The 14,634-nt window shown below is 34.4% G+C and overlaps 1 protein-coding gene across 1 annotated transcript; it reads left to right on the top strand.

The window, feature by feature from the left end:
- Positions 1-4,705: 4,705 nt before the first annotated feature.
- Positions 4,706-9,857, top strand: LOC110412569 (linoleate 13S-lipoxygenase 2-1, chloroplastic-like). Its single transcript, XM_021423133.2, has 9 exons — positions 4,706-5,137; positions 5,259-5,527; positions 5,715-5,952; positions 6,437-6,757; positions 6,880-6,965; positions 7,657-7,767; positions 7,892-8,193; positions 8,285-8,551; positions 8,643-9,857. Exons 1-9 carry the CDS (start codon positions 4,795-4,797, stop codon positions 9,400-9,402), a joined length of 2,697 nt encoding a protein of 898 aa, XP_021278808.1. The 5' UTR covers positions 4,706-4,794; the 3' UTR covers positions 9,403-9,857.
- Positions 9,858-14,634: the final 4,777 nt, after the last annotated feature.

Here is a 14,634-nt window from a genome sequence, read left to right as displayed (position 1 = left end):
ATATTCCTTGACTGAATTAACCATTTTAACTGAATGTTCTTCTTCACCTATAGCTTTCCTTTCCCTTTTAGTAGTGTTGTATCTTTGAGCTAGCACAATTTTTCATGAAATTGGTTGAGCCAATTATATGATATAACCCTGGTGTTAAACCAAGGAAGTTGTAGGTACTGGGTGTAAAACTCTTGATTTTGACATGGCCTATTTGTGATAGGGGTTAAGTTATTGAAGAGTAAATTTGAACCCTGATGTGTATGCTTGTGGTTGTGTTAAGCGTAGAAAGCATGCCTTATAATACTTAGGCAAAAATTTTATGAACATATTTGGGGAATCCAAAGGTTTGATGCTTAGATTAGAGTTTTGATTTTATGTTTGAGTATTTGAGTAAAGATTTGAGTCATATATGAATGGTTTGAGGATGTTGAAGAGATTCAGAATGGGTTTAGGCTTTAAAAGGAACAATTTTTACAAATCTAGACCCAAAAAAATGATTCTAATGCATTAAAGGTCGATCTTGTGAAGTACAAAGCAAAGGAAGTCATGCATTCTAGTCCAAGATAGACTACAGACCCTTTATAGTTGATCTTAGGAAGGAAAAAGGAAGAAATGCAAACACTCTAGCGTAAGATCGACTATAGAGCCTCTATAGTTGATCTTATGAAGCAAAATCGAATCAAAACGAACATTTTAGTCCATGATCGACTATAGACCCTCCATAGTTGATCTTGTGAATGAAAAATAAGTGAAATCTTTAGGTACATGATCGACTACAAATCCTCCATAGTCGATCCTAGGTTGGCTAGTTAGCTTAAAATAAGATTAAAAGCTCTAAAATCAAAATTTTCTTCAGTTTCCCCTAACTTCTCATTCTTCCACCCATTTTGTTTCAAATTTCATACCTTTCAAAACTTCAAACTCCAATAACAAATCTTAGATTCTAATTGTTAAAGGTAAGGGTTTTCACTTTTAAATGCTTGATTTTCTTTATTTTTGTTTTCTTTTTATACCATTTTAAACCCTAAGCCACAAATGGATTCTTGAAGCTATCTGGAGTGAATTTGGAGCTAAGAATCATGCAACCCAGTCTTTTGGGTATGGGTTTAGCTTATTGTTGAAGGATTTGAGCTTATATGTTGGATTGTTAAAAATGTAGTCAATTTTAGAAAAAAAGCTAGTATTTTTTGAAAGCCAAGATTTAATTAGTTTTGTGATGTTTTGATGTGTTCAAGGGAAGATTGAGAAATTTGGGTGCATTTGTGAGCTAAAAGACAGTTGGAGGTTAAAGATTGAAATTTGGAAGAGGAGCACCTCTAAACTTGTCACTATGAGTGGGTTAAATTAAATGCATGTGATGCATGATGCCTATTAAAAGTGTTGTCATAGTACTAGATTAAATTATATATGTAAATGTATACGAATACCTAGATGTACGTGCCTAGGCTAGAGAACAACAATGTGAATTTGTGTATGATTGCTTGTTTTAGTGCAAGCCACATAGGTAATCGATGTTGTGTAAGCCTAGACTAGAATGTCTAAAGGTTATGATGAACCCCTAAGAGTAGATTACCTTAGGTGAATGATATGTAAAATGGAATTGATCAAATGATGCTTTGGAGAATAAAGGTACTTAGAACCTTAAACTAGCTTATAGACGATTAAAGCTCGATAATATGATCTATGATATGTTATGGATCTATGGAAAGATAAAAGCTTGATGGCTTCATTGTGGATTCGTGTTCCATTCGAGGGATGATTTTTGGACGTTGATCTGACTTGTGGTTGAGTGGAGTTCCATCCCCTTGTGACCTTTGTGTGCCTGCAAGAATAGTGGCGAGTAGGGACGGTGGTACTAGTCCCGCTTGTAGTGCCTTAATGCCACTGGTCTGAGAATACCTTTCCATCGAGAGATTACTCCAATCGATGATTTGATTCTCTTCTAGCTGCTTCGGTGCTGTGCATGATTTGTTTTCTGCCCATTCCTTTAGTACATCTGTGATTTGTTCTCAGCTAGCGACTTTGCCCTATACGTGATTTGTTTCACTTCTGGTTGGCCATCGAGTGTGATTTGACTATGCCCAAGTGAAAACCAATCCATGATTTGACTTGATTTGTTTATAATATGAGATAGCCTTAGGGAGGCTTAGACATGTTTGATTTGAAAATGACATGATACTTCGGGGACTTGAGTGTGCCGTTGAGAATGATGTGAGTGACTTTGAATGGCTTCAATGATAAGCCAATTGATTGGTGTGATGATATTCGGAGACATTAGGGATGACAATATGCCCCATATTGGAGACTGTAGGGATGCTGTTATGCCCCTATATTTAGAGATGTCTGATATGTGTGTGCACTAATAGTGCAACATTTATTATGTGCTTGATTTTTTTATATACACCACTCATTGAGTATTAGATGAATTGCCTCTTTGTGTACCATATGCAGATAAATAAATTATAGACATGCACATAAAGGTAGTTCAGTGACAGACCAATTTTGGCATCTTGTAGTTTTCCATTTATTTTGTCACTCCGTTGCATTAGTCACGAGCTTCTGCTCTACACTTAATTGTTGTGTATGGAGGCACACTATGCCATATGAACTTGTATAAGGGTTATTATGTACGAACTCACCTTGAATGGTTCATGTATGGCCTTATGGATATTTTTATGAATTATGTGTAAGGGATAATGTTTTATGTTTGAACTTAAATTTTATTTACGAATAATAGGCTATGAACTCCTTTGGCTATGTGTTATATGATTTTGAATTTTGAGGCTTGCTCGGGTCTCGTGGGTGTTACTCGTTAGGCTCGTGCATTGATCAGGGACCCCTAGGTTTGGATCGTGACATTGGGCTAGGCAATATGAAGTCAAATTCCATGTTACGAGTGGATACATATATATAATCATAAGTAAATTTTTTCTTTGAAATTCAAAAGTAGGAGTTTTATTTTAGCAAAATGAGGATACAAGCTCCTCATGTGTGTGTGTGTGTAATCCTTGAATTGAATTTTTGAAAAAATTATTTAAAAATTTTCAAAAATTGTATTCACATTCTTAAATTAATCAAATTTATTGTTTGACTTGGAATTATTTTAGTCTTATTTTAAACTTGAATTTGTACACCAATTAATTAGGGATGGATAAATTGCCACCTTGTGAAATTTGAAATCTATGGTTTCAAATTAAGGATGTCAACGGGGTAGGGTATTGTTATTTTTTAGGTACTCAAATCTGAGCCCTATTAAATTATAAGGTACTCGTACCTTATAATTACTCAAAAAATTTTTAAAAATATTACCCAAATCGAAACCTTAATATCCTAAAACTACCCATTAAATATTTGACCTTGTTAAATACCCATTTAGGGTTAGAGACAATATATATATATATCTTTCATTAAGTGGGAAATAAATATAATTCCTTTTCATATAATATCAAAAAATGGATTTGGTTAAATTGGGTAGAATATTGGTTGTCTAAGAGTAAAAGCAAGGTTCAATAATCCTATATAATTGGATTACGTACCCATAGGTACTCGGTTAAAGAGTATCCATTGCTAACTAAACTTTACTACTTGTATCTATCCCAAATTCAAATAATAGGGTTTCTAACCTATATAATCGAATAAAATATCCATGGATACTCGACTAAAGGGTACCCATTATCATCTTTAATTCAAATTACACCACTTTAAAAAAAGTTTGAAGATGGTGGGTCAAGTCTAGCTCCGAAGTAAGGTTGAGCAATTAGTTGGTTGCAATTGCACAATCGATCGAAATCGATGGCGGTAGCCATAAACGGCTCAATTTGTTTATGCCACTTGTAGCACCGGTTGTAGCCTTTGATCGTTGGGGGCAATTCCTCGCCACTCGGACCAAGCTAAAAATCGAAAGGGTGAAATTCTAATGATAAGTCTCATTAATCCCCTTTCTTCCTTCCCCTTCTCCCGATTGACTCCTTTTCTCATTAATCCTCATTCTCTATTAAAACCCTAAATTAAAAACCTCCCCCTTTTCTTCCTTCACTTGCCATCTCTTGCTAGTACTTTGCCACTGGCCTCCTTTGCCTTCTTCTGTACCCACCATTTATCTTTAAGGTTTTCGATTTGATAAATCATGCAATGGTCGGTTTGCTTTTGACTCCTTATGATCAATCGAAACTAAACGAAATCGGGTCAGTTTCAGTTGATTGATTTTTCCTTATGATCGGTCTGCTTTGATCGATCATAAGAGATTACCAATTTCGACGGTTTTGATTTCTTCCGAAACTGAAACCTACCAATGCACTCCCCTACTTCAAAGGTCAAATTGGGTTTGCTAGATTGTGTTGACGAGGTCAAGAGAAAGATTTGAAGTGTGGAGGTCATCAAGGCCTGAATGGGAGTTCACCAACAGCCCATCAGAGCGCTCGTATCAATAATTTAGAAATGACAAAATCCTAAAAAAGACGTTTGCCTTTTTTTTGCAAGAGTGCTCCACTAGACACAATTGGAATTTGATTTATTTCACCTTGTAATATTGTGTCTAATCCAATACTCAGACACAAAAAGTCGTCTGTTTTAGTTTCTCTCTCGGTAAAATTTTAAAGGATACAAACAAATGATATAAAAATATCAATTGCGGATCCTCCTTTCACTGTTCAATTTTTCACGTGCCATGACTGCCTCGTCTTCCCCCCAATTCTATTTATGGAATTTGCTTAGTGCCGCAGCTCTGTCATTGCCCAAGCACCTTTTTTTTTTTTTCCTAACTTGTATATCTACAATACAAACATCCAATTGTGGCCAAAAACAATGTTGAAGCCTCAAGTTTACCAATTCTACTCCAGTAAGACTCTGTTGCCGTTGCAGAAGCCATTTCTCAATGGCACTGGCCCTTTTTCTCTTCCTGTTGCATCTAGGTTGTCTTCATTCAACAAAACTCGCAAAAACGTCAAAGTTGGCTTTTTCTCTCAAAATATTGAAGCAGCCTTCAGTTTTACTCAGAAGGCTGTCGGTGTTAAGGCCACTGTCACTGTGAAACAAACCGTTACTGGTTCGCTCGCAAACCTTGGAATAAGCCGAGGGCTAGATGACATACAAGACTTGCTTGGTAGAACTCTGCTCTTGGAGCTTGTTAGTACTGATCTTGACCCAAGTACGTTTTCATCATGGCCAAGCTTATAACTAGATCGTATTGGATATGTAACAATTGGTTAACGAGTTTTTAATTTTAATTTGTTTTCAATTCCATCAATCATGAACATCCTGATTTGCAGAGACAGGATTGGAGAAGGAAAGGATTAAAGGGTATGCCCGTCAGGTGAGCAAGGAGGACGAGGAAGTGAAGTATGAGGTGAAAATTGAAGTTCCAGCAGATTTTGGAGAAATTGGTGCTGTTGTTGTCGAGAATGAGCACCACAAAGAGATGTTTGTCCAGGACATTGTCCTAGATGGTCTCAAAAATGGCCCTGTCAATGTGAACTGTGTTTCTTGGGTTCATTCCAAGTATGACAATCCTCAAAAGAGAGTCTTTTTTACTAACAAGGTCAAAACTGAAACACATTTATCTTTCCTTTTGTAGATTATTGTCCTTCTATCCTTTTCTGTTGCTCCTAAAATTTAATGGGTAATGTTGAAAAATGAGATCGTATTAGTTTTCAATGAACCAAAAATCCCACTTAAAATGGTTTAAAGTTTTGATTGGGAGTGTTTTGGGTGTTTGTTTGGAGCAGTCATACTTGCCATCGGAGACACCAAGTGGATTGAAGAAGTTGAGACGGGAAGAGCTGGAGCTTTTGCGAGGTGACGGCCAAGGAGAGCGCAAATCCTTTGATAGGGTATATGACTATGATGTATATAATGACCTTGGTGACCCAGATAGCGACCTAAGCAAGAAAAGACCAATACTGGGTGGGAAAGAGTTTCCATACCCTAGACGCTGCAGAACTGGACGCCCTCAGTGTGACACAGGTTAGATTTTTTTTTTTAATTACTTTTAGCCATGGTAATTAATTATTTTGATCTTTGAAAGCCTAAATGCAGTTGGATATATAGTGCGAAATCAGTACTCAACACAAGTCTAAATTTATAACCTATGAATATCTTTATTATTATTATTTTTTCTCGACCAAAAAGTGAGAATTTTATAAATCCCTGAAAAATACAGTGAAGGGATAGCGTAAAAGCTAAGAGCAGCTGGTGGCAAAGAAACGTATCGCCAACAAACAAGAAGAACAACATCCCACATGAACACAGGCAGAGCCGAAATGTGCAGACATAATACATAAAACTAAGAAACATAGACTTAATGTTTAAAACTGTCAATCAGATGGGTTCAATCTAAAGATATCTCTAATTAATTATCAGTGTTGCATGAAAATGTTCTCTGAAACATATATATACCCTCCTGAATAGATACTATTATCCACACAAATGATATTTTAATTATATGCAGATCCAATTTCGGAGAAAAGGACCACCATTTTGCCCTACGTACCAAGGGATGAAGTATTCTCGGACGTTAAGTTGCTAACATTCTCCACAAATTATCTATATTGTTTGTTACACGGCATGATCCCATCGCTAGAGAGTGCCATAGTCGACGCCAATGTTGGTTTTCCGAGCTTGGCCGCTATTGAGGAGCTGTTCAATGAAGGGATTAACTTGCCACTTCAAGGGAAAGGGTTTTTAAAGTCAGTCATGCCTAGACTTATCAAGACTATTACCGACGGAGGTGATAGTGTTTTGCGCTTTGAGACCCCTCCAACTGTGCACAGTAAGTAAGAACTTAATTCCATTTTTTTTTCTTTTCCTCTTTTTCTCTATTGTCTTACTTCTTATTTCCTTTAATTACATTTTGCGTTCATGTGATTTTTGTTTTTTGGTGGGCTTTTTTAGAGGACAAGCTCTTTTGGTATAGGGATGAGGAATTTGCTCGACAAACTCTCGCCGGTTGTAACCCATATGGCATACGGCTGGTCACAGTACGATACAATAAACCCTGTTAAATTTAGCATAAACATAGATATAGCTGCCATTGTTTGAAAGGTTTCGCATGTAAATATTCTTTCATCTTACTCGAATTATTATTGATTCTTTTAATGGTATATAATCTCCCCCATACAGGGCGTCGGTGGAAGTGGGAATCTAATTGCTTGGGTTTAGTTTTTGTTAAATACATCTTAACACCTATGTCTTATGTTTTATATATGATATATATTTTTTTGAATAAGGTCTAAATTTATTATTTTACTTTGCGTGATAAATTAAATTTACCACCCATTTTTAAATGGATGATTTTTTTATTAATTAATGAAAATTTTAATTTAGTCAATATATGATCAAAAGTTAAAATATTTTATAGAATATTTCTTCATTTCTTTACTTAATATTTTTTTACTATTAATTTTGGATCATTTTAATCAAATTGAAAAAATATAGTGATAAAATTATGCGTTCTAAAATTAGTGATTAAGTAGAGTGATAAATTTGAACTTTACCTATTTTAGAAAACCACTTGAAACCTGTTTAAAAATTAATAAGTGAAGGGATTTTATTTCAAATGAAATGTTTAATGTAGCATAGAATAAAATCTTTTCAATTTTGAGAGTTGAGTTTTATATGGGTGTGCCACAAAATCCTTTCAACTAACCAATTTTGTACAAAATCTCACAGGAGTGGCCAGTGAAAAGCAAACTTGACCCAAAAGTCTATGGCCCCGCGGAATCAGCCATCACCAAGGATTTGATCGAGCGACAAATAAAAGGTTACATGACAGCTGATAAGGTACAAGAAGAAGCAGATGTGGAAGTTTAAACCAAAAAATTTTGCGATTCTTTCAGATTGCTTTTGATTGGAAAGGAGATAAAACGGTTAGGTACATAACTTCGTTGGCTTTGGACTTATGCAGGCAATTAAAGAAAAGAAGCTTTTCATCCTGGATTACCATGACTGGTTATTGCCATACGTTAAAAAAGTGAGAGAGCTTGAAGGCACAACACTATATGGATCTCGCACTCTGTTTTTCTTAAATCCAGATGAGACTTTGAGGCCTCTAGCCATCGAGTTAACTCGTCCACCAATGGATGGGAAGCCGCAGTGGAAGGAAGTATACACTCCATCTTGGAATTCCACGGATGTCTGGCTCTGGAGGCTTGCCAAAGTTCATGTCCTCGCTCACGACTCTTACCACCACCAGCTTGTTAGCCACTGGTATTTCCCGATTGCCATCATTCTAAGGTTCTATTAGCTTTTGCAATTTCTTCAATCGACGTTAAAATTTCCTTCAATCTTTTCTTTTCAGGTTGACAACTCATTGTTGCACTGAGCCTTATATACTTGCAGCAAATCGACAACTAAGTGAGATGCACCCAATCTATAGATTGCTGCACCCTCATTTTCGGTACACGATGGAGACGAATGCTCTGGGTCGACAATTTCTGATCAATGCTGATGGAATTATTGAGAGCTCATTCACCCCAAGCAAGTACTCTATGGAGCTCAACTCTTTGGCCTATGACCAGGAATGGCGGTTTGACAATCAGGGCCTTCCTGCAGATTTAATTAGCAGGTACTACTTTGTTCAGTTAACTTCTTTCACAGGTAATAAAAAAACCTGATATTTTTTTTTGTTTGTACTTGTCGTCCAAAAATTGTATTAGGGGAATGGCTACGGAAGATCCAACCGCTCCTCATGGCCTAAGGCTAGCAATCAAAGACTATCCTTTTGCCAATGATGGTCTGATCCTATGGGATGCCATTAAACAATGGATATCCGAATATGTCACTTACTACTACCCAAAAGCTAGTTTTGTAGAGTCTGATGAAGAGCTTCAAGCATGGTGGACAGAAGTTCGAACGGTAGGCCATATTGACAAGAAAGATGAACCATGGTGGCCTGTTCTCAAAACCCCACAAGACCTGATTGACACCCTCACAACCATAGTTTGGGTATGCTCAGGTCACCATGCGTCAGTGAACTTTGGACAATATGCTTACGCAGGCTACTTCCCTAATAGGCCCACCATTGCCAGAACCAAAATGCCCACCGAAGACTCCACCGAAGAAGAATGGAAATTTTTCTGGGACAACCCTGAAGCTGTACTTTTGGAATGCTTCCCGTCACAAATGCAAGCCGCCAGAGTGATGGCAGTTTGGGATGTTTTATCTAGTCATTCTCCTGATGAAGAGTACATTGGGGAAAAAGTGGAGCCATCATGGGCCGAAAATCCTCTTATAAAGGCAGCATTTGAAAGATTCAATGGGAAGTTGAAGGAGCTTGAAAGGATTGTTGATGAAAGGAATGCAGACACCAACTTAAAGAATAGGAGTGGAGCTGGGATTGTGCCGTACGAGTTTTTGAAGCCATTCTCTGAGCCTGGGGTGACAGGGAAGGGAGTTCCAAATAGCATCTCCATTTGAAGTTGATGGACTTTGCCTAGTGACAAACGTGTGCAAATACTAAATGCGAGGCAATCGAGTCCATTTGACCTTAAAGTTTTTCGTTACCATAATAAATAAATTCTCTTTTTGCCCTGCAAAGATAAAATCTCGCTAAGGAACTCTAACCCGAGCAATGGCGAGAGAGTCCAGAATCTAATTCTACCTAAAACTTTTCAAGACTCCGCCCCCTTTTTATTAGAAGAATTTACTATCTGCCTACCCCCAAAACATAAATCCATGCACTCAGGCAAATTTGAAACCATCCTCATGATAAATTTTCATCACGAAGATGCTGCTGGTAATGCTATTACCCGAGTACAAGCTATTTAGATTGAAATATTTTAACTAAAAAAATTGATGTTGTAACCAATAAATAAGTTTTGCTAATAAATGCCTTATGGTACTGTTAAACTTTGTGTAATTCTTTTATACTTAAGCTTTATTGTGATAGGAATTTAGAATACAAAAGCATACTTGATTCTAGATTTATGATTTGATATTTAAAAATAGTACTAACCGAATTGACTGTGAAAATTCAGCATACTAGAATCTTCCTTATCCTTAATCTACAACTCTCCAATGAGTGAGGTTCTTAATGTTTTCTATAGAAGGGAGAGAAGATATAGTCCTATTGATATATAGTCTTACCTTATTTTCAAGAACATCGAAAGAGTATCTTTCATCAAATTTAACCACTATCAAGAAGCTTGATCGAATCCGTATAAGTATTTTTGAGTCTACACATAAAATGATTTTTACCATTTTTTTTAAATCCATTATGTTACAAAATATAGAGTTTTTCAACATGATTCCCATTCAAGAAAACAGTGCTAACATCGATTTGGTGCAACTCTAAATCATAGTGGGTTATAAATACTATAATTACTCTGAATGCACAAATTGCATCTCATCTCTCATTGTATTCTAGCATAGATCTTATTGAGGACTATAAATAGTTTCCAAAAAAGTTGTTGGATTAACTAAATGTTCAATATCATAATAACACTCTTCAAGATAAAATTCATAGATGTTTGAGGAAAGAGAAAGATGTCTTACCCTTGTTGACAATATTAAGATGTTAAAGGCCCTAAACAGGAAGTATTTAAACTTGTTCCTATTTCTTAACTGGTGTGTGTGTGCGCGACAACATTTAAGTCTCAAGATGCTTTCCTTCATCTCTATCTTGACAACAACTATTATAAGCCATATGTAACTCTAAAAATTTACTTATTTTTGCCTCAATAATTTTACAGCCTTCCCTTAAGAAATAAAATTTATAGCCCATAAAATGATATGGGTATCCAATAAAATATAACGAGTGAAATGATATTTTATTTTAGTTTAAGTGGATCATAAAAGTGCATTTATGAAGAAAACATCTCTAAATACATAAGTGATTAAGACTAGGTTTCCATCCAATTCATTGTCCAAAAAGGATTTTAGGTATTGATTTAGTAGAGATTCAATTTAAAATAAATAAATCTATTTTGATTGCTTCTCCCCACATAAATTTTAGTAAATTAGCCCCAGTTATATCATATTCCTCATTATATCCTTCATCATGCAATTCTACCTTTCAATAACACCATTTTTTCGAGGATTACCAAGATAGTGTACTGGAACACTATTCCATAGCTTTCCAAGTATTTGGCAATTGAACCATTTTCCTGTCTTTTTGTGTAATGTCCACCATAATACTCACCACCACTCTCAAACTTGACAATCGTAATGGTTTTTCTCAATTGTTTCTCAACTTCAATCTTAAAGATTTTGAATTTATCAAAAGTTCCTGATTTTTTTTAATTAAAAAAAGACAACAATAGTCGAAAAATCATTAATAAGAGTCCCAAAATATCAACAATTGCAAATAATAAAGGTATAAGATCCATATCTATCAGTGTGAATGAGTTCCAATAAATCAACACTTTGATTTGATCCTCTTCCCTCTCACTTGTTCAACTTACCCTTTTAATAGCCAACCTACGTCTCCATGTCAATAAAAATAAAAGAAGGCATAATGTTATCCTTTATCAACCTTTGTACCTTTTTAAAAATGCAACCAAGTCTTTATACCAAAATATGGATAAGGTTTCTTTTATGCAAGGTCTTTTGGCTATTCTTTTAACATCATATGAGGTGGCATAAATGGTAATAGGAGCTAAACATATTCTATATAATTTGAGAAACAAAGAACAGTGGAATTATCTTTTGAATCAATAATTATCTTAATAATTGAATTCTTTATTTCAAGCATAATCAACAATGTCTAACATGAAAATAAAAATTAAATATCATCTAAACGACCATACATAGAAAATGTTTTCTAATAAAAGTTTATAACAAGTTCTTAAATTCAAGCAATTTGCTCCTCTTGGCTCTACTTTCTCCTTCTCATTGTTTCCAATTGTAAGCTTAGATTCTTCCTTATATGGCTTCCTGTTACTTATTAATCTTGTAAGGTAAAAGCAACAAGATTAGTTGCAACACTATTTAGTCATAAAGAATTGGATGAGATTTCAATTAAATTGGATGCATGTATAACAAGAGCTAAAGAGTTACCTTCACGCTCACATTGCTTTAGTCAAGTTTTTTTATTTGAGACAATCTTATTTCTTATGTCTCTTTTTTTACAAAAGAAACATTTAAAATTATTTTTAATGACAGCTTTTGGATCCTTTACACTAACAAATTGACTAGATTTTGTTTATATCCTGAACCTGTTTAGGAGCATTAGGTTTAGTTTTCTTATCTATCTTGTTATGGGTTTTATTGTGGATCATTTTATTGACATACTCCTTAACTTCTGTTATCCCACATAATTTATAGAATAAACTCATTTTTAGAAGAGTGCCTAGTTCAATTACTAAAAAAAAGGTAAAAGCAATATCATAATTTATTTAAAATGGACAAGTAATCGTAATAGAAATAAAGATAATATTTATCACTCAATCGAATTAGGGGCTCCCAATTTATTGTTCTATTTTTTGGTGCAATTTAACCATTTTACTCCAAATTCTTTAAGTGCAATTTTACCATTATTTGGATGAAAAGAAGAATATTTCATTAAGAATTTCAATTGTTCCGTTGTTTTCGTTATGTAACAGAAAGAAAAAAAATATCAGTGATGCACAAAGCCATGTGAAAGAAAAAAGAATAATAAAACTAATACTCAAAAGAAAAATTGTGTCATAGTTCATTGATGCAGAAAGCCATGTGACAGTTACCAGCCTGTCAATGGGTACCAACTCATATGGGCAAGACTCTATGGTCGTTTCCTCGTTTGTCATTTTCCCTGTGCTGTGATTTGTACTTTTGCATTTGTCAAAAGAAGAAAACAAAAGCTGTAGCTACGTTTCAAGGGGATAGCCCAGCTGCCTGGGGACATGATCGTGTCACCGACAGTGCAAGAGTGGCAATAATCGGAAATGTTAGGATTCGATTGAGACTGTCATATGAAAGTTATCTTGTCACATCATAATCTTATCATATCTTTAAATCAAAGTCCTGCATGACACGTGTTATATAAAAATGCTAACCATTCCTCGTTTTTCCGTCCATCACTTGATACGATTTTTCAATAATGAATGTCTCATTGTAGGTGTAAAATGTCTTATTGTAGGTGTTGTTTACGTCTCCACAGACAATTGAATGAAGATGTTTTCTTCTTTCTTTCTAAGAAATATGTATTAATGTCAATGTAACATCCATTGGATGTATTGTTATATGGCCCATGCGAATCCCAACGTCGCACAAAATATCTCACAAGTATAAGATATAAAAACGTTAATTGACTTTTTCTTTTTTAATCCATCTGTTCATTTCTTTTATGCTTGTTTTTTTTATCAAGTACAATTTTAAAGAAAATTAGACAAAAAATTGAAATCAATTTTTTAAATAAGAAATATATACATTTATCATGAAACTAAATAATTAATTGCTGTTTTACACTTATTTTGATATTTCAATAAACTCCTTATTATGTCTGTTGTTTAATATATTGTACATTTACAGAAAAAATATCAACCGAAGCAAATGTCAGCGTGCCATTGGTGATAAATGCGGTATGGCTACTTAGAAACCAAAATGTGACAAAAGACTCTTTTTTAAGGTGATTGAAAAATTAATTAAATTTTCAATGTCCTTGGAAAAGAAAAAAATAATAATCTTTGTCGATGGAAGGCATATGAATTGAATTAATAATAAAGTGTAGCATTGGAGATTCAATATAGATTTAAGATAGAGATTTAATAATCAAAAGTTAACTTACATTATTTATTTTTGTATATTATTAAAATTAAGTTAAATTAATTTAATCTTAATAAAAAGATAATATTATAATTGCTAAAATGATCTAATAAAATAAGGGACCGTATCCCAACAGGGAGGATCAAGATAAAGGTGCGTGACTTCATGTCTCTTTATGGGTCTTCTAGTGATGATATGGCTTTATTTGGATGAGCATCGTTTGGTGTTGTCATGTGCATATACAAAGTGCTCTCGGGTCTTCCTGATTTTGGTTTGGACTTCCATGCTCTGTTTCAGACCTTATGTTTTTCGTCCTTGATAGGCTTGTGTGAGGAGATTTTTGTATTATTGTGAGCCTTTTTGGTGTGGCCAAGATATGGTACTGTATTCATACAGGGATGAGATTTGTGGATGAAAGCTGCCAATGGCTTTTTGAGCAGGGGAAAATTTTTGTAATTGTATGGAACTTTGATGCTACTAGCTAGAATTACTATATTTTTGTAATTGTATAGAACTTTGCTATCACTAGCTAGAATTACTATGCCACCGGACGTCTTTTATTATTATGATTAAAGACTCGCGTACTCTTTTTTAAAACATATATAAAATATAATAAAATAAAATAAAATAGACTAATTCTTATGTTATAGGTAGGTTTACGGTGAAGGTTTGCATAGAAAACCTTAAATCTTATAATAAATAGGATTAGTGTTCATTAACTAAAAGTAAAGTTAGGCTCTCTTTCCTATCTATACCAAACATTAAGATTCCCATACATTGAAGAGTTAATAGATTAGGAAAAAAAGATGTTAGTATATTGAATCTCAACTGTTAATCTAGTCGGTATTATTTTTTTTGTCAAACAATAAATCAAGAATCAAGTAAGATTTTGTATTTTAAATTCCTGCAATGATAGCTTTTCAAAAGAAAAAATTGTTATAATGGTAGATTATGAATTAGTATAAA

Source organism: Theobroma umbraticum, unplaced genomic scaffold (assembly GCF_002168275.2).
Source record: "Theobroma umbraticum cultivar Fairchild unplaced genomic scaffold, ASM216827v3 scaffold_95.0, whole genome shotgun sequence".
Classification (NCBI taxonomy): Eukaryota; Viridiplantae; Streptophyta; class Magnoliopsida; order Malvales; family Malvaceae; genus Theobroma; species Theobroma umbraticum.
This window is presented reverse-complemented; position numbering and strand designations above follow the sequence as displayed.

Bases quoted from the DNA above. Each gene is read 5' to 3' on its own strand.
- LOC110412569 (XM_021423133.2), top strand. From the start codon at position 4,795: ATGTTGAAGCCTCAAGTTTACCAATTCTACTCCAGTAAGACTCTGTTG. The intron at 5,953-6,436 runs GTTAGATTTTTT...AATTATATGCAG, and splicing joins ACGCCCTCAGTGTGACACAG to ATCCAATTTCGGAGAAAAGG. The intron at 8,194-8,284 runs GTATTTCCCGAT...TTTTCTTTTCAG, and splicing joins CACCAGCTTGTTAGCCACTG to GTTGACAACTCATTGTTGCA.